This window comes from Danaus plexippus, chromosome Z, assembly GCF_018135715.1.
Source record: "Danaus plexippus chromosome Z, MEX_DaPlex, whole genome shotgun sequence".
Lineage (NCBI taxonomy): Eukaryota > Metazoa > Arthropoda > Insecta > Lepidoptera > Nymphalidae > Danaus > Danaus plexippus.
The window spans coordinates 11,514,710-11,542,601 of record NC_083559.1 but is presented as its reverse complement, the minus strand read 5'-3'; the positions used below and the strand labels follow the sequence as shown (position 1 = coordinate 11,542,601).

Here is a 27,892-nt window from a genome sequence, read left to right as displayed (position 1 = left end):
ATTTACTTTTTTATCTGTGTTTTCCCTCGAATATTCTTTACAAAAATCAAACAGGAAGCTGGTAGCTGATGCCGCCATTATTGTATTACCGTTGACGCCATTTTAGTTAAATCATCGTTGTCGGCATAAAAATTCTCTATTTGATGAATTTCCAACGTTGTATGTACTGATCATTAGATTCGGTAATTTTGTGTATAAATATGTCATTTCATTACTAATGTGTGTTCTAAACAGGATCTAGAAAAGTAGTAGGTAAGTTGTTGCTGTTTGTATGTAACACCATTGTTATATGGCGTACGTAATAAGTGATGTCTAACCTACTTCTAAAAGAAAACATGTTTCTTAATTAAAAACAGTTACGTTTATGTTTTAGGAAGCAATCTGAAAATTATTTTTAAAATTATTATTATTTCATTTGTTATTCAGTAACAAGTCACCATTTTCTAAACTTATTACCTATACCTATTTGTTGTACAGTACGGAACTAGTTTAATCGAGGTATTTAACGTAATAATAGAACATGTTTTATGATAACATTAAAATTCGATTGTCTCTTCTTCACAACACAACTCAAAAATAGAAACCAGAGAATAATTCTTATGAATGTAAAATAACATGATAAGAATTCTCTAAAATATAAATTCATAAAATGGACAGGCGTATTCCCTCTGTTTATAGGTAACCATGAGTGTCATCATTAGACTGCAGAACCTCCCTTGGTCGGCAAATGCTCTCGACATTAGAAATTACTTTCGGGGTCTCTCAATACCCGAGGGTGGAGTGCACATTGTGGGCGGGGAACTCGGAGATGCGTTCATTGCGTTCAGGTAGCTATACGAAATACAGTAAATATTCACATATACCTAAACTTTGTTTGTAATATTTGTTTGAATCAATTTTATTACAAATATTACAATAAGTTGGATGTCAATAGGTTATAGGATAGTGATATTAATTATTTAAAATAAATGGACCCAAGATATGCTGTTTTATACTCTTCAGTTACATATATTATAAAATTCTTAACTAACTTGATTTAAATATGTATATACCATACCAATTAAATGTGTAAATGGTATTAGGAATTATATTTGATTTATCCTCATCATGGAATTCATTTACTTTGGAACTGAATCTAATTGAACATAAACTTGTCTTCTCCATGGTAAGTAAAAATATTTCAGAACAAAGAGACCTTAATCAATAATTTGCATTAATATTTTAATCAAAAAAGCACAAAAAATAGTTTAGCAGGAATCAAAGACATTTCTTACACTACTTCACATGACAGTACAACTAAGAAACAATAATGAATAGACTAAGAAAAAGTAGATTTACTTGTAAATGATGTAATTGTCTTTTGTGGAAGATTTGAGTTATAAAATATATATATTTTTTTAATAAATAGTTCATTATGTAGGCATCATGTTTTACTATACTAAATTAATTTCTCTGTACTGTATTTAAGAAGTTTTAATATGTACCATACTACAGTGATAAAAAACAACAACATCTTCGCTATATTTGATAGATTTCCTTTAATGATCATGGTTGTTTAAAATTAAGATTTAATATTTTGTCTCGAAGAATATAATATAGCATTACATTTTATCACTACTTTACCCGAGGTGTATAATTATCAGATAGAAACTTAGAAAGAAAGAAAGAAGATATACACAATATATAAGATAAAGGTTTTTACACTTAATAAAAAGTTAATAAATGATCAAAAATAAAATATGCAAGGTGTGAATTTAAATAGGTATTCTTTACAGTAACATATGTTTTGTCTGTATGTAACTGTATACTTACATTAATAACTATATAACAAAAAAGTTTGGTTAACATCAGTTGTTAAATCAATGTTAATCAGACTTACTTGAAAGATATTAAATATTTCTTCTACATTGGTACAGTTTACAAACAGTTTATTATCGGACGTCTTTAAGTAAAGCGAGCTATCAAGTTGAATGAAGTGAGTTATTATCTGTTATCTAACATTTTCATTGCAAATAAAATTTTTAGAACTATTGCCTCAAGCATGTTGTGGTTACTAGTGCTGGTATTTACATTGTTTGACTTGGAATTTAAATAGGCGAGCAGCATCAGGACTTCTGTTGCCTAAGCGGACCTCTAGTCATTTCTATGTTTGACTATACAAGTATTCTTTTACATTAATTTATTTTAAAATGGGTCATTCTAACGACTATATGTTTTCAAGTTTATTTGACAAATGCTTTAAGTTTTGTATAACTAACCTTAGACATTATTCTTTATACTGGAATCAAAAATCTGGACTTTAGTGACATTACTTAAAAATGGTATGCATATGAAACTTAAAATGGGACTCTTCACTAATGCTTGACTTTACAGTGGGATGCACAAAACATACTTAAAAAAACTTAGTTACTTAGAACTTTACATTGTCTTTTTCCTTTTGTAAATTCTTTAGAATTTTTCAATGAGTCACACAATCCATTAAATTAAGAAAAGTAACAATCGATTTAAAAACTGACGTTTATTTATTGATTGCTTTGTCATATTTATATGATAAAACTAATAACTTGACAACAAAAATAATTATATAAAATGACATTATATTATGGCTCTCAACCATATTTAGGACTGGTAGTTTACTGAAGACATTAATTTTTAGTTTTTCAATGAAAACAGGAAACAAAAGCAGAAACATCTTTTTTGTTGCCTTCTGGGAAATACACAACCCGGTTGTTAATGGTTTGCCTAAATCCTATATGGACGGTCGAATGAGATTAGATTTTGGGTGTTTTGTGTGATACTCTGGCCAAAGTGTAGGGCAAAAAATACTTGCTTTCCTCAAAAAAGAGGACAATTAATTATATATATCTTTATATAATAAAACTTGCTTTTCTTGTGAAAATTTTACATTAATAGCTTTTTTTTTTGGATGTATGAAAGTACATTATTGAACGATTTTTTAGACAAAGCTGTAAATTTAATTAAAACAAATTAAAGCATTGAGGGAAACATTGTCTCTTGAAAATGTTTAGTCATTGCAGTTGCTTCGCTATTCATATTCACATTATCAAAGAAGCGCTATAACGTTCACCCGCTCTACGGTATCTCATCGTCACAACAAGGCGTTCGTATTGACTCGGCCTAAGAACGAAAACAAAACACTGTCACGAACACAAAGTTACAACGGTATGCGGTCAGCGTGCCGTCCTCGCCAGGACACCATGGTGCATCGCTACCGGTTCCCGTGATTTTATTGCTTCGAGGCCGTTGCCTTGCCGGAATGATGTGTGGATTTCTATAGGAATTTACACTGACATGCTTTCACGATACAATGATGAAAGTATCGAGGTGTCAAGTGTCTCCTAATTGTGCTGTATCGTTAAGCTCGACTGTTTCAGGATTATTACATACATCTGCAAATAATTGTAATATATTCCATGGAATATATTTGAAAGAAGTTTAAATTAAACATGGAGGATATTAAGAAATAAGGTATATGCTTTTGTCGAGACCTTTAATTACGTCTTAAAATTCTGAAGACTATCTCACTTCATGCTATCTGAGGCTACACACTTGATCAATAACTAAAGTCTCATCAATTGTCTTACAAAAACAATATATATAATATATGTCTAAAACTTATTATGTGTATAACATTACTATTTGTTTGAGCTACTTCGGAGGTTTGCTGAGGTCCATTTAAAATTTAATAATCAAAATAAGTTGGGCTAGAACGTTATACATTTTGTTTTTAACATTTTAGTTTCTGCAAAAAGATTTTTTCCAGTTCGCTATTCATTAATCGTCTACCCATATAGCTCCATTTTTCTTAACTATTAATATGACCACAACAGTCCTTTGTTAAGCAAAATGTTGTCCGCACAGAAATAGTGATTTGTTTTTAAGACAGCCAGGCTTCTAGAAGGTGGCATTTTTAATCTCTATTTAACCTTTTCTAATATAAAACAATAAACAGTCCCAGAAAAAATTGTATAGATAATTGTACCTGTTACTCGTTATTAAGATTCCGACGCTATAAGAAACTGCTCTACGACTTAATATCTCCAACAAAAATATGTATTAAAATACAGCAAATAACGGGTGAAAAGGTGTTGTTAACATTTTTTCTCATAATTATGCATATTTAGCTAAAATCCGTACTTTGATAAAAAAGAAGTATAAATTTCCTTTGTGATTCTGAAATTCTGCCTTGTAATAAAAAAAAATCTAGACTGATTGTCAAAAAATGTTCCACTATCTTGATGCCATAATATTGTGTCTTTCTGAAATGAACGTTATATTTTACATTTGATAATAAATAAAATAAAATAACTGAAATAACTTTATTAAAAAGTGTCGAAGAATGAAAAAATTATATTAATCTACCAATCTACAAGTAGTCTTAGAAAGGTAATCTTACGATGTAGAAAAGTACAATAGAATTGTACTTAAAATTTGTAGATTTACATTTAAGTTAAAAATTATCTATATTGAAGGAGTTTTAGTTTTGAAAAAAGTATTATTAGTTTTATTTTAAATTGTGTAATCTTAATTTTTTTCTCTGCACTGTAGATAGTGCCTTCCAGCTTTCAAATACAAATTACAAACTCGAAACCTAGCAGTTAACTAAACCATAACTAATTTAAATTACTGAATTTAAAAACAAAGGTTTTTTTTATTTTTAGAAACGGTTCATAGTTGTCAACTGTTGGTGGGGGAAGTTATAAGATGTTGATAAATAGAAATAAAACGTTCCTACCCTCGTAGAGCTACTCAAAATATTATCCCATTCCAGTTGGCTGAAATAAGAGAGAGGAACCTCAGTTTATTTATACAACTTCATTGTTGTTTTTTTTTTTATTAATATTCAAAGCGTTTTATACTAAGAATATTGGGCTCTGTATTATAACAATATATTGTAGGTTATTAACAAAAGCTCCAGCCAAATAGTTTTAGCCTTTTAATGAAAACAATAAGAATTTATAGGGTTGGACTAAAGTAATGTATCTATCACGAGGTCGAGTATGTTAAATATTACTAAATGAAAATTTCATACAAATAAAATGTTAAATCCTAAGAAAATGACAAAAACGGACATTAAATTTCATTTGTTTTTAAACTCTTCCTTGTATGGCCAACTTATAGAAGTTAAAAATCTTAACTTGCTGGAACTTAATAAAAATACTTAAAAAAATATATTTAAACATTATTAATGTAGTTTGTTTATAAAAACAATTTAATTCTCTTTGAGCTATACAAATAGGTAAACCCCTTGGGAAGATAGTGGCTGCTGTCGCCAACTATTATCTACAGGCGTAACTGCCGGTGTGTTTGGACTTGTGCGCGACTTAGGGATAGGAAGAAAATTAAGATAAACTTAGTGCTTTAAGTTTCATTATCAAAGTAATCTCGAGTAAAATATATTTATAAATATATTTTTTTATTGTAATAGTTTGGAATCGTCATTATCCCAGAAACAATCTCCTTTCAATACATCACAGTGATTTAATTGTAACGATCTATGTAATGTTTTTCTTTCATATATTCTAAAGTAAAAAGCTAAAGATTCCTTAAGGATTTAAAATTATTGGCAAAAGTAATGCTCACATAATTAATTTGTTAAGACAAAACCTTATAAAATATTTTTCGGCAAGTACATCGAAACTAAACGACAAATAAACTCTTTTATTTTAAAGAATAATAAGTATTCACAGAAAAATAGAATACTAATTATAGAATATATTCAAAAATTATTTATTTTCTAAATATAATAATGAACTTTTGGTTTACGTTCTACTGAAATTATTCGCAGGTTTGACGTAACTTTTTTTTTATATGAAATAAAATTATCATTGAGTAAAATTCTGAATTGTCTATATTGGAAATAGTTCATAGGACAAATGAACTATTCACATGTTGTAGCTGATTGTAACTTAGGTTAACATTTGTGTTTTACTCTATTATCTCTATAAATTTTATGACAACATTAGGATGTAAATAGTAAAAGTTCTTTATCAGAAGAAATGTAAGGAATTTCTCAGAGTATCCATTGTCTCTAAAAAAAAAGAAACGAAAAACTATAACTACACACGTCTAATAACGTCATCAGCAAGCTTGGATCTTAGTGGGCTTACACCTATGTTATGAGGTAAGCCCTTGTCATGCTGGTTGTGGCTGAACGGACATCAAACACCCTTCTTATGCAATCTTTGTTTTCGGAAAGGGAGAATGTGAGATACGGAACAGGTTGGAAAAAAGGTCCGATATACTTATATCCTTCAAAACTGAAACGAAAAGGTACCTCTGGGAATTTTGATCCTGTAAGAAAGTTTCCAATATCTAACAATAACATTCATCACAACCTGCTGCATTTTCTAAGTACTTTAGTTCAACCTTCCATGGCAAAGGTTTGACCGACATATTGAAAAGCAGAATTCAGGTTTCAGTCAATAGCTGATGTCATATAGTAATAACAAATACGTTAGGAAAGCTATTAGGTTTTTTCAGATACGTAAATCGAGTTTGTCTTACTTACAATTCTTGGAAGTTTGATCGAATATATTATCACGTACAAGTTCATAGAAGAAACAAGACGGAATCTCTTGAACGCTGATAAGGTTTTTCTGATAGATGGTTAGAATATAAGATTAAATTCAACAAAAAAAAAAACTTTTTAATATAAGTATTATACTAAGTTAAAAATCTCTCTGACTGATTCTGAAAAAGCATCAAAATAAAGGTATTTGGTATAACATCTCTCGACCTTTGTAACAATTTAAATTTTTTTTCAAACTTGTTGAAATGACCAAATGCAGGCATTATTTCACAGACATCCTTAAATAAACATTGAAATAGTTGATTATTAATACATTTATAGTAAAAATAATTATCTATCATTATTTTTATTAAAAGAAAATGATCTCATTTCTTCGTATATTGTTGAATTGAATGTATTTGTAGGTGCTATATGTAAAAAAAAAAGTATATGTAGTTTTCCGAGTGAAAAATACATGGTAGATATGTGTGAGACCAAAGCTTGATATACGTCGTTTGGTTCGAGCTAGTTTTACAGTGTAAACAGTTCAATAACTGATGTAGTGATATGTTGGTGAGTGAATACTTCAAGCAGTAACAACAGTCCAGTTAAGAAACTAAGTTCCTTGAAAATATTGTACGAATGTCGGATTTGGATAATTTAAATTCAGAAGGAATACAATTGAAAAAGTACATTTAAATATTTTAGAATTATTCCCTTTTATTATTATTTTGTTTTATAAGTATTACAAGGTAAGATATTAAACGTCCCGGACAATATAAATAACAAATACATAGGGTAACTTTATTCAAAAATAATTTTTCACATGCGATTTCATTTAGGGACCATAATATAATTTATACACACACACATTCATATATATATACCGAAATGATTGAATTATAAGCATTTCCAAGTTTATGTGTCATACTATCCTAAAATTAATTCACCCGACCTTCGAGGGGGTACACGTTCTATAAAAACAATATTTGAGATATATGATACCCCTTCCAAATCATATTTAACTTCCCTTTATATTTTCCGCATACGTAATTCTTTAAATTATATTAAACTGAAATACGTGAGCTAATCGGTTTCGCCGTGCGTATTGTAAGAACAAAATATTTACAGCTTTAGCGCTTCAAAATGAAAAAGTGACAAAACGATGATGCAGAGTCTCCCCGTGACCTCACACTATATTCGTCACCTCTCATAATTAAACATTTCCACGTGTGACAGTACCCATACTAAATATGAATTTTAAAATAGTAAGGTAAATGTGAGGATATATTCCTATAGTTTTTTTATTTAATTGAGTTACAAACAAGATAATTAAGACAACATAATTAAGTTAATATTACACTAAGTATTGATTAATAATGATTATATATACATATATACACACACACTTGTGTGATTATCACAGATACGCTCACATAAATGTATCAAGTGTGAAAAAACAATAGATATAATAAACTACGTTGCAGCTTTTTCATTCGAAATAACCTAGACACTGACTGCAGTGCCACCTACTGGCCCTTTTTGTGAAGCTAAACTATCTAGGGTGCCACATAATTCATTAAAATCGGTCCAGCCGTACATGTAGAAGTACATAAATGAACTAGTATAGTTAACGTGTACGTGATGATTTGTCGTTCCAGATGACATTAATATAAAAGTATTGGTTCCTCATTTTGTTTTACAATTAACTTTTATTATTCCATAGTTTATTAAGTCGAAAAATAGTAACCATACATCCTTACTGTTAAAATTATTTGTTTAATATACTAAGTTGCATTCCCGAATAAACACTAACTCGCGAGAGTGATTAGACTACGTTTCACTTCTGTAGCCCCTACTATATACAGGTTAAAAGTTAATTGTCTTCAAGCTGTCATTGATGAGCATCAGAAATTATGATTAAATTTATAATTGAAACTGGAATTCATAAAAAATACTATAAAGTTAAGGTAACAGTCAAAGACCGATATAAAATTAGACTATTTTTTTAATTCTGTGCATTCTCAAATAGATAAAATATAGATAAACTTTAAACGAAAAATTAAAAGTCGTAATCATAATTAATTTCTTAAAACAATATACGGTAAATAATAAATTTTAAGGTACCATCTATTTCCATTCCAAACCTGTTTTTTAAATGTTCGAATCGAAATTTAATTTTGAGATAAATTTTTAAGCTTTGTTTCGTAACTAGGACATTAGCGGAGTGAGGTGAGATAAAATTAAACATTATCTGAATTATTTCATTGACTGTCGCTTCGATATCGTTATGGCGGATAGCCAAAAGAATTTTCATAATTTACTAGAAACTACTGAGAAATTATTTCTATTTCAGTTGTGTTTGCAGATTTTATTAAAGCTAATATAATGTCCTTAATGTGAAATCAAATGTAAAAGGTATAATCCATTCACATTTGTATTATTTTGTGGTATCTGATTTAGACTGTCATCAGCATAAGATATTTATACCCAGATTTATATCATGGTTTAAAGAAGAAGAGGTCAGGAATATGAAAACCAAGAGAAATGAGGCCACTAGCGTGGGCGTTACCTACTCGATTTATGTTCGTAGATAAGCTCTACAAAAAACTGCACAAGGTTTTTCTTTGAAAGTCTTATTGTTAGCTGTTTTACCTTCGTCTTCTTTAGTTTGTGCTGTTTTACCTCAAATTATAAAAAACTTTTTGACATATTTTTTTTATAATAACAAATCATTTCGTCATCACTCCTATTTTATTATCTATGAAGAGCTGTTTTAAAAATAAATGTCTGCAGATTTCTTAAACTTTTTAGATATCTTCAACTACTATCATTCTAATATTTATTAATATTATGCTATTCTCAGATAAAGTCGATCATATTTGTAAATATCGCACTAGACTGTATGGTTTTGTTTATGCTGTAACGTTTCGAGTTTTTCATTCAATTACCTACTTTAATACTATAATGTACGTGAATAAGAATTAGACTTGGGTTAAGCCTACTAATATGAAATTGAAGAGCTACATAAACAGTAGTTGAAAATTTTAATTTACGTACTACAATTTCACTGAAGCAATATCTACTAGGTATACGACAAAGTTCAATTAATTAATAACAAAAAAAAAAAAAAGATTTACCTTGTATATTCTGTTGGAAATTGTGTTTGTTTTTAAATCAAAAGTAATCTGTTAGTTTTTGAATGGAAGTCGGTTAATACAATAAGTATATTTAATGTCTTTGCCCGACTGAGTCAATTATCGTTTCCGACATTTAAATTTCAATGATAAATTGTATCTTATGTAAATTATTACTTGTTCAAGCGCCAAATATATAGATACATAAGGTAGCTAAAATCTTTATGTGATACGTACATATTATGTAAGTATCCCAATCGTAGAATTACCGGGATTAGATATAGAATGAACTGTCCGACTTTGTATGAAGTCAAGTGGAAGAAGTAGGTACTGTGGTGCGCACCGGACCAGAGGTGAGAACAATATTCCATGTGGGGACGATCCTGTGTTTTATATAATAAAAGCAAGTATCCTGGTATAAAGTACTGCCTCGCTCTATTCAGTAGACCTAGTTTTTACAGGCTAGTTTAGCCTTATCCGCCAAATGTCTCCGGATTTGAAAGTCGTTCGCTATGTCAACCCCAAAGATCTCAATACTCTGGTCCATCTTAAGGGGAATGTCCTGGAAAATTGGAGCTAGAGTAACTGGTGTCTTTTTAGTGGTAAACGCCTAATTTCTTGGGATTGATCTGAGCCAGTTTGAGTTTATTTGGAAATTATCAGTAGATTTGGAGATATTTAGTTTCATTTGGAGACCTGGTCCAGGGTGGTCTCAATTTCAGACCCAAGGCCCTTTCTGTTTTCTTTTACTTGTACTTTTTTTGCTTGGCCCATTCAGGAAGCGTCACCAGTACTGTCATCTGTATAGCACCGAATGTTTTCAACATTGAGCTTGATTTTAGATAAAAATGAACTTATAATGATGATAATGATCCTGTTGTGAAGAATAATTATGATATACGATCTATATGTCGGCCTCGTGTTATTTTAATGTGGGTATCATATCGTCCCGTTCACCAGAAAATTCACATACTTCCAACACAGCCAACATAATTCTATTGTATTATGATATACTACACTACAAGCTTATTACACGTTCATTATTTTGTATATTTGAAATACATAAATGTTGAAAACATCAAAGTTAACTTATATTTACATTTATAACATTACCTTTCAGTTTATATTTTAAAGGCATTTTCGACATGATTATTTTAATGGACAAGCTAATAACAGTAATTAATAAAATATGTTGAAACCTGTGCTTTAAACGTTTATGACTAAACAATTATATTTAATTATGTGGTCAATTTATTATTAAGCGATATGTTTATTATTACCTTTTAATTTGTTCACCGTAATTCATTCGAACAGGTGTTGAAAGAACTTGTAGCAGTATATATATCTTAAAACAGTTGAAATTTACCAAGATTTAGATTAATGTATAATCTCTCTTCTGGACTCATTTAGATAATTCAAAATGTCTGGGGTTGTGCTTTAATGAAGTATAATTATACTTATATAATGTCTTAATACACAAAGTGAAAGTAAGGAAGAGAGTTAATAATCATTAAAATACGAAACCTGAAACGAAAAACTAAATATCTTTTTGATTGAAATAATACAGAAACAGTATGGAATTGTTCTGATCAGGTTGTGATTAGGAAAAATATATAAAGGTGGAACCATCATGAGAATTAAAAATTAAACGGCCCAAGAGAAAGCTGGGAGCGGAAATGTTCTGATCTGATTATTTCCACTATTTATATAATATATAATTTGTATGAAAAACAACGTGAAGTATGAATGAAAATAGAAACAATTTATTAAAATAATGATAAAATACAGAAAAAATAGGATGATTAAGGATTTCTTACGTTTTCTAAATAGCTTAAAAATATTCTATTTGGTTTTGCATTTCGAGACACTAGTAACTGTTGACCTTTTTATTTACGATAAATAACATTTTAATTATGTTTAAACCATCTAGCAACCATGAAAACTTAAACTTTTAAGATGTAGAAAATACACAAAATTTTCTAATTCTTTTGTTGATTGTCATTAAATCTTAACGAAATTAATTTTGTTAATATTAGAAATGTGTACGAGTCGACGAGGCGTCTGAAAACATCTCCTTCAAACATGTTGCTTTTGAACTAATAATTTGAAACATAAAAATCTAATTCAGGGTAGATAAATAAAATAATTTCATATTTAATAATTTCCCAGTCTTTACTATCTGAGATAATAAAAGTAGTACATATATCCTTAAATAAGATGAGTATAAGGGCGTGTGTGTATGTATTCCAATGTCTGTATGTTGATTTTAATTTAAATAAATTTTCATTGAACGGGTTAGAGTCTTGTGTTAAATTATCTAATTACACTAAGTGTATAGAGACAATAAATCTAATATATCTGTCCATAATGACACAAAAAAAAATCTTAAAATTAAACTATATGTAAAAACCTAATTCAAATATAGGATTTGTTCATATGGCATGCTCTTAACTAATTTGGGTATGTAAACCCTTTATTTTATTTAATTAAAAATTATGCTTGGTAATAAACTTTCCATGTTCTAAAAACCTACATTCAAAGAAATGTAACAGCATTTATTTGAATTTTTTTTTTATCAATGAATACATGTGAAAGATATAGTTATAATAAAAAGAGTATTATTATTTAAGCAATCATGTCAAGACAGACACAATAATAATCACACTTAAAATACACAACCCATCAAAGAAATACCTACATATTGATTAGCCTTAAAACGGCATGTCTTGGCTTTCAATAATATAAAGCTTATTGTGAGCTATATATTTTGTATCTATTTTATTTGTAAGTTTTATATTATAGTCATTTTTATTTTATTGTTACAGTACCGATGAAGACGCAAGACAAGCCATGATGTTAGACGGAGGAAAAATCAAAGAAATCCAAGTTAAGCTTCTTCTGAGTTCTCGGTCGGAGATGCATAAAGTGATAGAAGCGGCTCGACAAAACGTTCCCCTTCTTAATATCAATGCTCCGGCCGCTAGCCCTGCTCCAACTCCAGCTGCCCCTGCAGCGCCAGTTATTACACCGTTCTCAGCAGCTCTAGGAACTGGCATATCGACTTTTGGAATACCGGGTATCGGAAATCCGCAAGAGATACCACAACCTGCCGTCATAGAACCACCAGCGCCAATTATAAGCCCACCTGCTAAATCTCCTGTTGAAGAAGAAAAGGATGAGGATACGAAATCTGACAGAAAACGTAGTAAGGAGAAAGACAGACGCCGAACACGGTCACGGTCCAGGTCGAGAGATCGAAAGGATAGAAAACGAGATCGAAGAGACAGATCACGATCCAGAGACAGGAGACGACGGGATCGGAGTCGGAGCAGGGAGAGACGAGATCGGAAACGTGAAAGAAAGGACCGTAGTCGCTCCCGAGACAGGTCGCCTTCCAGACGATCACGCGATAAGCGGAACGGAGATCGTAAATCACCACAAGGTTCAATGGACAGATCCCAAGAAAGTAGTCTTGATAATTCACTGTCAAATTCTACACCTCCTTTTGGCGGTTTGCTGAATTCTAACGGTCCGCAAATGGGTATGATACTCCCAAATAGTGCAATGTCTAATCTGCAATTAGGTCAGGGTGATCTGACACAAACTCGTTTCAATGATCCATCTTTAGCTGAGGCATTCAATAAATTACAAGAATTAGGTAAAAAACGTAATCCCAATGCATTCCAAGGAGAGCAACAGAATGGTAGTAAATTTTCAAGTGGCAGAGGTGGAAGTAGTAGCTCTAGGAATCAATTCCGTCGTGAGGGTCGATCTACGAGATTTGAAGATCAGCAAAGAGACTGCTGCGTGGCTATAAGAAATGCGCCAAACCACACAAGTTATGGTGACGTTCGTCGTTTTTTCCCTTTTATGATCGATAAACGAGGAATAAAAATGATTAATGATAATATGGGTCGGCGAACTGGAAATATATTTGTTAGATTTTGCGACTCTCGAGCAAAACAGCTTGCCTTACAACGCAAACCAAATGAGTTAAAAGGAGCTCAAGTAATTGTAGAATCTTTGGACGATGATACTTACGACGCTGCTACAGACTCATTCCTTCCTTACCGTGAGGATAATGACGAAGAAGAATCTACATTGACAGTCTCAGATACAGGAGACGATAATAAAACTCAATTCAGTGTTCTCAAACTGATAGATCTCCCTCATTTTGTGCAAGAACAAGATATTATGAAAGCATTTAGCGATTTTTCACTTTTATCGATCCAACTTGTTGACTGTCGCCATAACCGTACTAAAAATGCATATGTTGAGTTTGTAAAACCAGATGATGCCAAAATAGCTTTAGAACGCAAAGATTCTTATGTTTTCGGAAGACGACATCCAGCTATCACTCCACTTACAGATGAAGAGTATAAAAACGATAAAAATGAAAATTCTGATGTGTCTGGAAAATCGCAATCCAGTAAAAATTCATTACAAGAACAGGCTGTGCCTCGAGATCCTCGTCAGCGACGGTTATTGGATAACGGTCTGGGAGGGCCACAAATGCATAACGCACAACAGCCTTTCTTTCCCAATACTGCATTTGCACAAAATTTTAGGTCACCCTTTCCCAATCCACAATTCGGTGGTTTTGGAGGTATGGATCATAGAGGTTTGATTCAGAATTGGGGCAACCGAATGAACTTCCCCAACAAGTCGGATGTTCAATCAAGTTCCCAGGCTATATCTCTCAACATTGATGAGGAATCCCTCGATTGCGTCCTCATGAAAGGTCTTCCTCGCGAAGCTACGGACAGAACTATCGTCAACTTTTTGTCAGACACGGGAGCCGTACCTGCGAGGATCCACCTCATGCTAGACAACAACGGTCTTCCTTCGGGAGATTGCTTTTGCGAGTTTAGAACCTCTCAAGAAGCTAGGCAAGCAAGCACTAAGCATGGCAGTCTTTTGGATGGTTGCCGCGTTACCGTCGATTTGGTTTTGAGAAGTGTCGTAGAGGAAGCTTTGGAAGGACCCAAGGACACAAATCAGGGGACTCAAGAGGGTCTACTCGGACCGCCACCTCCCTTCGTCAACGTACCTCGCATGCCATTTTTCCCGAATCGTGGACAGTTTCGAGGTCGAGGATTCGATAGAGGAGGATTCGACCGAGGCGGATTTATGAATCGTGGCGGGTTTGATCCCCGAGGGCGTGGCATGATGCGCGGTCGCGGTGGCTGGCCAGATCGTGGTCGCGGGTTCGACCCAAGAGGCCGTGGCCGAGGCTTCATGCGCGCGCCTGCACCTAGAGACGACGAGCCAGATCCAGCACTCGAAGATTTCGGCACGCCAGGTTGCGTGCTGTCTATGGAGAATGTACCTTTCAGAGCCACTATTGACGACATCCTCGCGTTCTTCAGTGACTTTGAGCTGACACAGGATGACGTTATCCGCCGCTACAACGAACGCGGTCAACCCACAGGAGATGCGCGTGTTTCGTTCCGCACTCCATTCGACGCTAAGCGTGCACAGTCGTCCCACAACCTTTCGTCCATCTTTGACCGCCGCATTACGCTTACTTTACTCTAGCATCAGCTTGCCTCGGACCACTCCTCTGATACAGATGAATCCGAATCACAATCTGAATCAGAATCGGAGCGCTCGTCCGATGCATATTAAAACAAAGTTGTTTTCATCGAAACCAAGATCGATTTGGTTATAAATGAACATTTCGTGTTACTATAAGGGACCTCTACTAGAGAAAGTAGTCGCTAAGTGTAATATAATATTATTAATATAGTAACGATATAAATAGGTTTATTTTAATAAAAATAATAAACGTTTCATAATTCAAATTGGCCTTTTATTTTCAAATTCAAAATAACCTAAAACAATAATTAACATAGCAGGTTGCCTAGGTGACATTTGCCACTAAGAAATTTTTAATATTGCTTGAACACTTGTAAGCCCCTAGCAAACCTTTTAAGTGTAATATTCTCCTTTTTTTTTACATTCCCCTCGATTACATCGCCGATGTAAAATTATGGCAGAAGCGTGATAAATAATATTATAAACATACGAAAATAGACAAATTCTTTAATGCAGTAGTTTTCTGGTAATGATTCCATTAGTAATACGCTATGGAAGATACTAAGAACTCTTATTACAATAAAGACGTCTCGTCACGCCGTTGGTTCTGAACAACACAATTATTGCTATCTTTTATCAAACGGTCTGTCTGTGAATGAAAAAAAAAAGAAATTCTTAATACTTTAAGTAATGAAATAGTTTGGAATAATATCATTAATATCGGCCATCATGACTGTTTAAGTTAATTAGATGTACTTTATATTATGGCAATTACCAGAATAAACATTTTTCTACAAGTGAATTATTTTTCAATAATATTCAAATAACTTATTTATTTAGAAGCCATATAATTTTACTTTAAAACGTACAGCATGTGACAACATTCTACTGTTTACAATTTAAGTGTGATTATATCTATTTACCAATTCCATTATATATATTTTTTTATATATTAAATACACCAATACATAAATTCGTAACACGCTTTAATTATTATTAAATATTACAGTTACAAATGCGATTATTAATTCTAAATTATGAGGAAAAAAAATTCAAATATTTTAATTAACATTTTCAATAAGATTAAGAAGTATTAATATCTTTTAATATATATAAATACATTCTTGAACTTATATATATTAAAACGTAATTTCAATTATTCTCCATACTTACATGTGATGTTTTAATATTAATTCATTTGGTAGACCACTTTGGACATAAACATAGCACAAAGGTCTTAGAAAAAAAAAAAACTAGCTAAAATTCGTTACAGCTACAGTAAACATATAACATTAAAAACAATGTTTGCCCTAAAATTACTTTATAAATAATAAAATATTAAAAAAAAAAAATGTACACGTGGGATGACAGTACAACAGAAATTTGCCTTTTTTAACTATCTAATATTTCAAAATATTTAATATTTAAACCAAAATATAATTAATTTGAGAAATATTAAAATGTTACACAATGATAGATAAACTTGTTGCAGTGAACAGATACATAGATAGAAATAATTCACCTCTTACTAATTTATAAAATATACAAATTTATTCGAGACTTATACATCTATAGTGTGGTGTAGGCTCAAAATGTATATACCACAAGGCGAGTATATGAAAATAGTAGATGCAATTTATATGAGCGGTTATTGTAAATAGTTATCAAACATCTTTACATTATTGTTTTGATTCACAGAGATGTTCAGTAAAGTATCAATATATTTAATGAACACTTTTTTAGGAAAATTAATAACACATTACAGAATTATAATCTGTTAAATCACTTATGCAAGTATTTTATATAATGCCGAACAAGGGACATACCTTTATAAAATATTTAATTTCTATAGGATGAACTAGCACTCACTATCCAGCTATTTAATGTGTTATAAATTTAATAGAAATAATAAATAAATCTAAATTTCCTTCACAATGGAAGCTATGTTAGAGTTTTAGTAAACTATAAAAGTTATTGAAATTTTTAATATTGATCACACGAGTGCACTAAGTCTGATTATGTGGTCCCAGAGAAAAATAGACTTAATATACATATATTAATTTTATATACAATACTAGTAAATGTCCTATAAAATGTATACTTAGATGTATGAGGAAGCAGAGTTGTTGGAATTAATGTAAGAAATATTGTTATAAAAAAAAATCTAATACCAAGTTTTACACTTGCCTATTTATAAAAAAATATATATTAAAAAATATCAAATTTACTAGAAACGCTATTAAATTCTTCCCTTTTTTTTTTTTTTTGGTATTTAAAACAAATCTTTTATATTATTTCATGCAACACTGACAGTTTTGTAAGTGAAGGAGTTTAAAGTTTCTATCATTACTTGACACATGTGTTTTTGCTTAAGCAAATTATGGTATCTCTATAATTTTGGAAGTGTATATAATGTATACTAAATACACACGGAATGATATATGACTATATATGCAGCTATATATAGTATATACTATAATACATAATATCTTTTAAATACTTTTAATAAGAATACATTTCATATTACAATAATCTCTGTTCCTTTTCAATTTTAATAATGTTACCATATAAATACAACATAATTTTAAATAGTCATTAATCCAGCGTAGTTGGCTATAAATACATGTACACAAACTTTATCTATTCAAACCAAGTCAAAATGCTCTTAAGTCTTCTGCATTTTTCTTATAACGGATTTATATATGCCTGAAACAAAACTCTGTTATTTTAATCAAAATTAACAATAATTAATATTGTATGTATGGAATAAATGTTTATAAATGCTTGAATAATGTTAACATTAACAGGAAATCCGCACAAATGGATGGATCGTTACTGTTAGGATGTCTGTGAGAGATTTTATAATATAATTTTCTTCTCAGATGTTTCTAAGTATGTGAAAATTGATTTTAATATAACGGAATTACTTTTTATTGTTGGCTCGTGTGGGCGAGCTGTGGTTTGAGTGGTTAGGGCTCTCGCTCAGTTCTGAACTGGAACTACGGATGTCTCCTTCCATCTGGGAACAGTAATCCAATTGAATCTTTGTACGAAACCACATTTTTATTATACAGGTAACATATTATACAATGTAGTAGTAAAATTTGTATTTTTTTTTTTGAATTAGTAATGTATACATTTATTTAAACAATATTATAGTATTCTGAGGGAGATTACTTACTAGTGAATAGTTAATAGTAATATTTTATCAACAATTTCACATACCTGACCGGCCTTAATTGTGATATAGGCTATCTGTAGTATCAGACAAGTCCACACAATGTGCAGTATCAGTAGCAGACATAGCAGAGAGTTAAAAATGTAGTAGGCCGGAAACATCGGCAGAAGCATGGGAGCACGGATTGATGTACTGGAAATAAGCAAAATGTCTTTTATTATTCTTAGTTTGGTACCAATATTTAGTATCTAAAAAATTTGTCTGCATAGAAACTCGGGAGACTAAACTTTGTTATGACAGTCAGTTGTTTAATAAAAATTTAATTGCTTACTTTCCTTATGGTGCATTGCAACGTAAACAATGTATTTATATTTTAATCGACATAAAATGATAAGGCAAATAATACAAATATATATAAAACAAATTTTCATATTGATAAATAAAAGTTAATTATGATTAAGATCCTAAATTTCATATAAAGACGAAGATTTGAAAAACTTGTTAAAAGGACCAATCTCAACCCTATCTTACTCACCTCCAAATAATATAGAATGGGAATATTCCAACTCTGGTACTAATCCATGTAACAATGAGTCCGACGAACAGACTGTCACACAATTTCTGGTAACCCGCATACTTCGCTGCTTTCACCGCCTGAAATCATTATGCAATTTATCTATCCAGATCATACTTATAAAGCGGAATTCTCATATTAACAAAATGTAATAAGTCTATTTAGCAATTGTAATATAATTACAAAACTATCGTAAACGGGAAGAAAAATTTAAATTAAAGGCACTTTATTACAGTACTTCAGCAGCAACTAACTTGTTATTGATAAAACATACCTCAACGAATATATCAGCACAGTCATGCAGCAGCAGCACCAGTGTACCAATCCGATGAAGGTTACACACCCAGCTGAAAGACAGCAGTAAGATGGTGGCGATGTGGTGGACGAACATCTGCCAGAAATCCTTACGACGAACATCCCAGAACTGAGATATGGTCAGAGACCAGTAGAACGCTGCCGATATCATGTAATACCACCATATGTCCGGAGTGAGACCCTGGAATATGATAAAGTATTAGTTGTACTTATACGATAATAACATAGGAAATTCGACTAGAATTTGTGATTTAAAAAGCATCATTCATAATTATATTTGTTACTATTGTGAAGTTAATGGTTACTTTAATAAAGATTGTGTTTGTAGAAATATATGTTTATTTCTTATTTCAAAACATTGCACATAAATAGAATTTTAATCAGTTTATTGTATTTTTAGTCTTCAATATCTAGTTTACCGAGTCATAGGTTGAGTGATGACATTACTGTTAGGAAATGTTGCATAATATTCAAAACTATTACTAAGAGGAGTTTTTATTATAATTGTCAAATATAATACAACAAAATTAAGTGAGAGATTTAATTATTAAATCATTATATATAACTCTTCTGTTGACAATTTTAACAAAGACAGCCTTGTCTCTGTGATTGAATTTGTAATAAGATTATTTGGAGAGAGTTTCCCCGTGAGAATTGATGGAAGCCTCACCTGATGGGGATAGCCCAGATAACATTGGTCTATATCCCAAAGCCAGACCTTGTCCCACAGTACGATGAGACCAAAAATGAAGTTACAGATGTAGAAGGTGCACTTCCACATGTTCTCGCAGAATTTAACCAGGGTCGAGGGTTTGTCCTGGCACTTGCGCTTTCGAAGCCACCTCTCCACCTGGCGCTCCGACATATCCAACTGTTTCGCGAGGCTGCATATTTGCTAAAAATAAAAATATTATGTTGATTTAAATCAAATCAATTCTCATTCATTTATATTAATTATTATTCATTTTCATTGTTGAAGGGAGGGGGGGGATAAGACATTTTAAATTTTTTTAGCTTATAAATGTATGTTTTGCTTAAAATATAAATTCTCTATGTTAAATCAATATTAACGCTGTTAGGTTCAAAGCCTTATATCGCAGAATGCTACTTTTAAACTCAAATAAAAAGTGTATCTTGAATCGCATGAATAAAATTATTATTTCGTCTACATTGAAAAATGTTTCCTTTGCGATTTATCAAATTTATGAGTCGAGATAAGCGAAACACAATAAACTGTATTGCATTTTTTTAAAAATTGAATTTAACTATGATATCTCAACGAAGGTTTCATTAATTCTTTTTCCTTATGGAGAGAATTTAAATAAGAACACTTTAAATGCGTTGATAATATATGATAAGAATATATTTTGAATATGTTTTGTCGTTTTATTTTGTTGGACTACCCTCGAACTGACTGCTTTTTTCTGCTCAATACTTATATGCAAGACATTCACATGTTTAAAAAAAATAATTTTAATTTCGGCAACGTTACGGGCTCTTGTGTTGATAACAGCTGTACTAAGATTTTGGTACTATCGTATACAGAATAAAAATATATTAATTAATTATGTATTTATATAAATAGTATTATATTTGCCTTGTATTTTATGTCTATAGATATATTATATATCTATAGATCACTCCTTGACATTAAAACTTCAATTAATGAATGATCATGTGTTATCAGACTCAACCTTAATAGGAATTATAGCAAAATTTAAACTCCGACTCTTATGTAATCAAATTGATAAAGAAACGTATAAAAATCGTTAAATAAGTATGTTTTGTATTGTTCATCGAGATATTCAGGAAATGAGTTGCACTTTTTTTTTAATATTTTTTGCCTTTTCGTCACATCCAAAACCATGTGACCGTGAATCGAAAAATGAACGTAGATTTTAGTGTGCGACACTTTGATGTACGAAGTGCAATCTACGTTACTGTGGTTTCATGAAAAAAATATTTTATCGTCCATATTCTGTAGCGGTCATTTTCATCAACTTTCCCTGTCTGTGTCGTAAAAATTCGCGAAATACTGAACATAGTTTTTGCGCATCGTGTTTTGAACCCGAGGCCTTCTGTAGCACAATCTAATATCACGCTTGGCTGCGATGACCCTGGCCCCGTTACCGACCGTAATGAGAGGAAGCCGTGTTTAGAGACAATAAAATATACAAAAATAGCATTCTTAAAGTGATCGCTATTTCAAGATATAGAAATGGAGGATTACGCGTCCGTCAGATAAAAAAAATAATCGTTCGTACACGTATTACAAACGTATTGTACTAGTTTGGAAAGACGTATTGAAGTTTGTTACTATTCAACCAGAAAATATTCCGTTTTAAATTTTGAACAGAGCGAACAATATTTATTTCAGATCTACATTTGTCTAATATCGCAGCTTCATGGGTTATATTAAAAACCATATTTTTTTTAGGTTTGTCTGTTCAAAACTAATTTGAAACTTTCTATTTATTGACATTTTAATAAAGAAATGGGCTATTATGGGTCTCATTGGACATAGGTGGAGAATGTGTTGAAAAAATTTTAAATATAAAGGGATTAACAATTTTTTTTTTTCGATTTAATATTTTTTTATGTGTTATTATTAAAACCTATTGGTACGATTTAGAAAAAGACAAAAAGTCTCCTTTTCTTCTTTTTAAAAATCCATACTTCTTAAAACTACTACTTATTATGCGGTGAACATATGTTTTTTAAATGCCATACTATATTTTTTTAACCAACTTCGAATATAAAAATCTGTATTCTTCTTTACAATTATTGTATAATTTAAAAAATATATATAAAAGTAAGTAATATTTAAAATCTTATGCATCACGAGATCTATCTTTAGATTGTACTCCGTCACTTTCACAAACGCTATTGAAATATTCGTCATGAAAGATCTGTCTGTACAGATATGTTAAGTGTGAAAGTATTACTTGGCTCTAAAATCCATATTCTAAGGCTGGTCGGCTTTCATAGTTATTGTAACTTTTTATTTTCAATTCCATGTCAAAAATAATTAAAGACAAAAATTTACATAGCATTTTGTTTACTTTGTTTATCCGTATATTTGATTACTCAACAAAATTTATATCCATTTTTTATAACGAGTAATTTTTTTTACGTATAAAATAACAGCTGTAATTAGTTTATCTGTAATATACACGGAACGGCTGTATTATAACGACGTCAATTATGATGATAATTTAACGTTATAAAAGTATTTTCTAATACTCATCTGAATAAAGCCTATTTAGATATGTTTTATAATTTCCTGTGCAATTAGATAAAAAAAAACAAAATATTGGTTATTATACGCCGTACTTTATAGTTTAAAAAATTCGGAAATTGATATAATTATTAATGATTAATTGATACTTTATCGCTCTGGGCCCGAAATATTACAAAATTGCTTGTCAATGATGCAATAATAGAAACACAGGAAGAAATTATATTTTTATTTGCGATTCAGGATTCATTTAAAATTACGATTATTTATTTTTTTATTCTATTATAATATAAAATTTCCTTTAACATATGAAAAAAAAATGTCTCTCTTTGAATTAATATATGAATAGTTAAATTAAAATATTCTGGAATAAAATGCATAGTATTCAAATACTTCAGTTCCATAGATCGGATTTATTATAATTGACAGATTTATAAATAAATACGAAAGATACAAATTGTTTGAAATAAGAAAAATAACTAACTCGTTAGATATAAAAATGTATCCTTAATAAAATCTTATGTGTTCATAATAAAAATAATTAATCAGGAAATTTACGAGAACGTACTTCAAACGGACACTCATACTTCTGGAGATAGGAGGGTTAGTCAAGTCGTAAACAGAAGTTAACAAAATTAAAAACCATAGAATCACACTTCGTTATCATCAGTCTAATACTCAAGAACTGTTTTATGTAGACTTATTAGCAACTACTCATTCATCTTCAAAACCCCGGGTTGTAACAGTGCCAAGTACAGCTGCCTAACATCAACATTTCTAAAGTTACTCTATAAAAAATAAAACTGTCTCAATTAGAAATTACTCATTCATAGCAATCAACGCTCTTCCGATTAAAGAGAACAGAAAATATTATATTTTTTCTCATATCCTAAAAACTTGTATAGTGGCTAGAAAAAGAAACGAATTATAATAAATGACTTTTAATCTAGTTTTTACAATAAGATATATCGATTGACTTAAATTATGTTGAAAAAAATATTCACATTAAATTATAAGAGCTCAGATTAAATATAAAAGGTTTTAAAAACGGAGACAAACAACTTTATTAATTGTTATACTCTGCTTATTTATACCACAGATACTGATAAAGAGTTGAATATACTCAAGATTTTTAAATGAATAAAAAAAAGTTGGAATAGATAATTTTATATCCGATAAATTACTTTAGACTATTTTTTATATAGTTGGATATTTTTAGAGTCCCTCAGACCCCTTCTTACTGTCGAGTATCAGCAACTGCCCTCACTTCCGCTGAAGCTGTAAACCGCCGGAATTTGTTTTAAAGCAATTGGCTATACCATTACGAAAAAAAAAGTATTCTAATTGAAATAAATAACAGTAAAATTAATTGTTTGTTTGCCCTTTAAAAATTGTAAGTAACAAATCGATCCAGGTTAATATACTTTGGTAATGACCTTTATGTTGACCCAAGATATTAAATGACTTTGTTCAACGCCTTATATTATCGCGGTCTATAATATACTGTTTACATAAATAGAAAATTGTTTATGGTCCGGCCAACGGATACACAATAAAAAAAACAAAACCATAGACGATTAAGGCGAATTTCTTACATATTAATTAGACATTATAATATGAAACACATTTACATTGAATTGATTCAATCTTTTTTACATTAACATGTTTGTCAGGCATGAGATGAGTTGCTGTGTATTATCAACATTAAATTGCGATACAAAAACAATCAAATAGATTAAAAACTTTATATTAACGGTGGGGACTCTATGAACTTTGGTTGCTATGTGACATTTCTAAAATTATTCTAAATAAAATAACTTGAACTATATGATAACTTCCGAGTTAATATGTTATTTCTTTAATTACTCTCCAACATCTGGATACAATTCTAACTTGACATTATGACTTTCACTTGTAATAAAATGGTTACCAGCCTTACATTGTTGTATATATCAATAGCGTCCTCCTCAGGTTATCAGAGAAAAATACTTGATTAGAACTTATCGTACAATATTGACAGTTTAAATCTCAATTTGGAAATTTTATAGCGTTGACGTTTAAAAATTCGAACGAATTCGTTTAGGTATATATGTTCAGACTAATGTTATGAATTATAAAATCTATATTCTGTAAACTGTTATAAGAAATCAAAAATGAAAATTCATAATAATTATTTTAATCTGCATCTGTTACATTAAAAAAAAATCTTTAAATATATATTACATTGAGGTTATTCGAGTTGCATTCTTTTGTAATTTTGAATAAAACTTGACCGTTATAATGACACATGTCGTGTGACGTCAAATTTAATAGACGCTAACTGTCGGGAACAGAAACGCTAGCTGTCGGGAACCAAAAACGGAGGAAATGAGTCATGACATTGCGCGGCATTCGCAGCAATGGGCAATAGCGGTTAAGCCAGACCTAAACATCCAGCGTCGCATTATATTTTTCACTAAACCTATTATTTACACGGATAAACAATATTAATATTGATTAATATTTAATGACATTAAACTCTAAAATCTAGAACACGTCTAGATTATGAATTTTTTTGTTCAATAGCATACATTATAATATGAAATCGTCAATCACGCGTCATTTTTTCTAATAATCGATGGCATTGTTCAGCCATTTTGTGTAAAACATTCTTGAGCTATTTATAAGCTTTCCTTATGTTACATATATATCTCTGTGTTAAAAAACAGTATGGAAACGTTATAATAAAATATATAACGCAATATTAAAATTATTTTCAGAGGATAAGATAACGAACGAATACAATAATCTGATATAATATTATATAATATTATTATTATTACTTAAGAAACAGCCGGAAAGTGGAGATTGAACATTGATTATCATTTATGACTAAAATAAAGGAAAATCCATTTCTTTATTATAACTAATATATCAATAGCAGTTATTTACATAAGGCAATGTCACACAGAAAATTCTTATATTTTTATACTTGAATCATGTTAAATAAATAGTGAGTCAGTGAAGAAATGAGTAAAGTATTGGAATAATATATAGCTTACCTGTTTGGTCCTCGGAGAAGTTTTATATGCAACTTCAAGCTTTGGGTTGGATGGTGGTTTTCTAGGCTTCACATCCTTAATACCGAGGTACCGTCCAAACGGTGCAAATACAAATCTACAAAAATCAAATTTATACATATAGCTCTTATATAAATTCCTAAGGAGACGTCATAAAAATAATATATGTTATTGTGTATTATAATTGTATATATGCTATAACAACACAACAGTTTGTTTTGGTATTAAGGAATTAATTGTTGCAAACGTAAGTTCTATCACCGCAACATATCAGATGGAATCTATTGTTAGGTGTGTGATAAAATGACTAGACATTTTAACATTTAACTCATAGGAAAAACATACTTTTCAACTGGATATATTTTTTGAAAATTTTTTCCATATTCATAGATAATAATGATCAAACTGGTATTTTTTTTAAAAGCCATTAAAGTGGTATATTATTTCTATGAATAACAAATACAATGTGAAGGTCACATCAAACAGGTTGACTTAGAATAAGAAAGTGTATTATGTATGTATTATATTATCAATTATAATATCAACTCGACAAAAAAATGACAAATGTATATAATTACAGCCTCTTCCTTTAAAACAGATAATATATAGAAATAGGGATCTATAGAAGAACTGGTTATGATATAGGAGCAAAATATATTAAGAGAAATTACTTATTCATGTAAATGACAGCAAAGGAATCAAAATAAGATTGTATTAAATGGAAAATCTCTTGACAACAATAAAATTACATGAGTCTGGATTTAAAATTAATGTTTGTATTCATATAATAATGAGTTGTGTGGGTCAAATCTATCAAGTTATGATAAAAATGTTTAAATTTTTTATATAAAATTATAAAACAATGCAAGAAAAACAGTCAAATTAATGTTTCAATTCCGTGTTAAACAGAATTCAGTGCCGTAATCATAAGTTATTTTTTTTTAATAACTTGTTAACTTGGTACTGGATACATTCAAATAATTTGATAACGTACTCGTAATGGTAAATTATAACAGATAACTAAAACATTCATACCATCCAAGAACTCACATTAAATAATCAATTGAATGTTGAATGTCAAGTGTATCTATAAATCCAATAATATTGATGTCCAGCAAGGTATTGATTTTCCTTTTGTGATAACCTATTAAATATTCCATGAGACAACAAAATTCATGCTAGTCAGTATTGTCTCTACTATTACAAATTAAAGATATGTTATAGATATACAACAGTCAAGGTAACTATTTATTACTTGGTTATTTTAATGTATTTTATGTTTATAACTTGTGTTTTTATGACATTTCGTTCCACACAATCCATAAAGACTTGGAATGTTTAATTATACATGTTAATATGTAGTTTTTATTCTGTATTACTTATATATTAAAGGAACATATTTAGTTTCGTTTGAGACTTCCCTTGTGAAATTTACAGTATAATGTATATCATGTAATTAAAATATATTTATTTCTCTCTTACGACTTTAAGGGAATTATTATAATTTTATTATAGGCTAATATGAAAATCAAATGAAAAATAACTAGATAAAAATAAACCAAGTTTAGAAACCGACGCCAAGTTTAGAACGTGAATATTTCATATTGTTAATATAATATTTTTTTATTATATATTAATTCAAGTAAATTAATCTATGCAATTAGATGTCAGTTTGATACACGAAAGATTAGGATCTATACTTCGTTTAAATATACTATTTTACTAGATTCATACGTGTGGAAAAAACAATTTATATGACTCAAGTTACCGTTTACCGCCCCAAAAATAAAGTTCGAGCGTACATGTAATATTATTTGTTGCACTTACCTTTCTAATATATAGCGAAGAGTTATGAACACCAGTGCTAACGGTATCGGAAAAAAGACATGCCTGTGGTCCGTATAAATTACTGCCTTATCTGGTCCGGGCGCCAGATCAGCCCATGTTGTATTAGGCGGCAACCAGACATCCTCATTCCAAAACGCATTCAACAAAGGCAGCAACATTGCTAAATTTCTTTTTAGCAACCCGAGAGTACTATCCTAATATAAATACTAGATTTTAACAATAAACTTAATTTAAATCCATCGACTAAACCTTACTACTAATTTGATTTAATGACGGATAGAGGCGGATAGCGGAGTGAGGGCAGCATGTGCCACTTCTGTCACAGATAACACAATAATGTAGCCATCATACAAATTTATTTTTGAAAATCTTAAGACGTTCTAATTATTACTTTACGATTAAAATTAATAATATAATATTCTATATGCAATACTTAAAACACAAAATATAAATAAATGCGTTTTAAGTAATTT

General features: G+C 30.4%; 2 protein-coding genes across 2 annotated transcripts; one reads left to right on the top strand and one right to left on the bottom strand.

Moving 5' to 3' along the window:
• Positions 1-38: 38 nt before the first annotated feature.
• On the top strand, positions 39-15,473 carry LOC116778129 (RNA-binding protein 12). Its single transcript, XM_032672024.2, has 3 exons — positions 39-252; positions 679-827; positions 12,495-15,473. The coding sequence occupies exons 2-3, from the start codon at positions 685-687 to the stop codon at positions 15,205-15,207; spliced, it is 2,856 nt and encodes a 951-aa protein (XP_032527915.1). The 5' UTR covers positions 39-252; positions 679-684; the 3' UTR covers positions 15,208-15,473.
• LOC116778130 (ceramide synthase 5) lies at positions 15,460-27,731 on the bottom strand. Its single transcript, XM_061526005.1, has 8 exons — positions 27,399-27,731; positions 25,554-25,668; positions 19,945-20,169; positions 19,234-19,455; positions 18,921-19,039; positions 18,433-18,577; positions 18,135-18,226; positions 15,460-17,913 (listed from the first exon to the last, which is right to left on the bottom strand). The coding sequence occupies exons 1-8, from the start codon at positions 27,575-27,577 to the stop codon at positions 17,904-17,906; spliced, it is 1,107 nt and encodes a 368-aa protein (XP_061381989.1). The 5' UTR covers positions 27,578-27,731; the 3' UTR covers positions 15,460-17,903.
• Positions 27,732-27,892: the final 161 nt, after the last annotated feature.

Bases quoted from the DNA above. Each gene is read 5' to 3' on its own strand.
- LOC116778129 (XM_032672024.2), top strand. From the start codon at position 685: ATGAGTGTCATCATTAGACTGCAGAACCTCCCTTGGTCGGCAAATGCT. The intron at 828-12,494 runs GTAGCTATACGA...TTATTGTTACAG, and splicing joins GATGCGTTCATTGCGTTCAG to TACCGATGAAGACGCAAGAC.
- LOC116778130 (XM_061526005.1), bottom strand. From the start codon at position 27,577: ATGTTGCTGCCTTTGTTGAATGCGTTTTGGAATGAGGATGTCTGGTTG. The intron at 25,669-27,398 runs GTAAGTGCAACA...TGATTTTTGTAG, and splicing joins CTTCGCTATATATTAGAAAG to ATTTGTATTTGCACCGTTTG. The intron at 20,170-25,553 runs GTAAGCTATATA...TTTTATTTTTAG, and splicing joins CTTCTCCGAGGACCAAACAG to CAAATATGCAGCCTCGCGAA.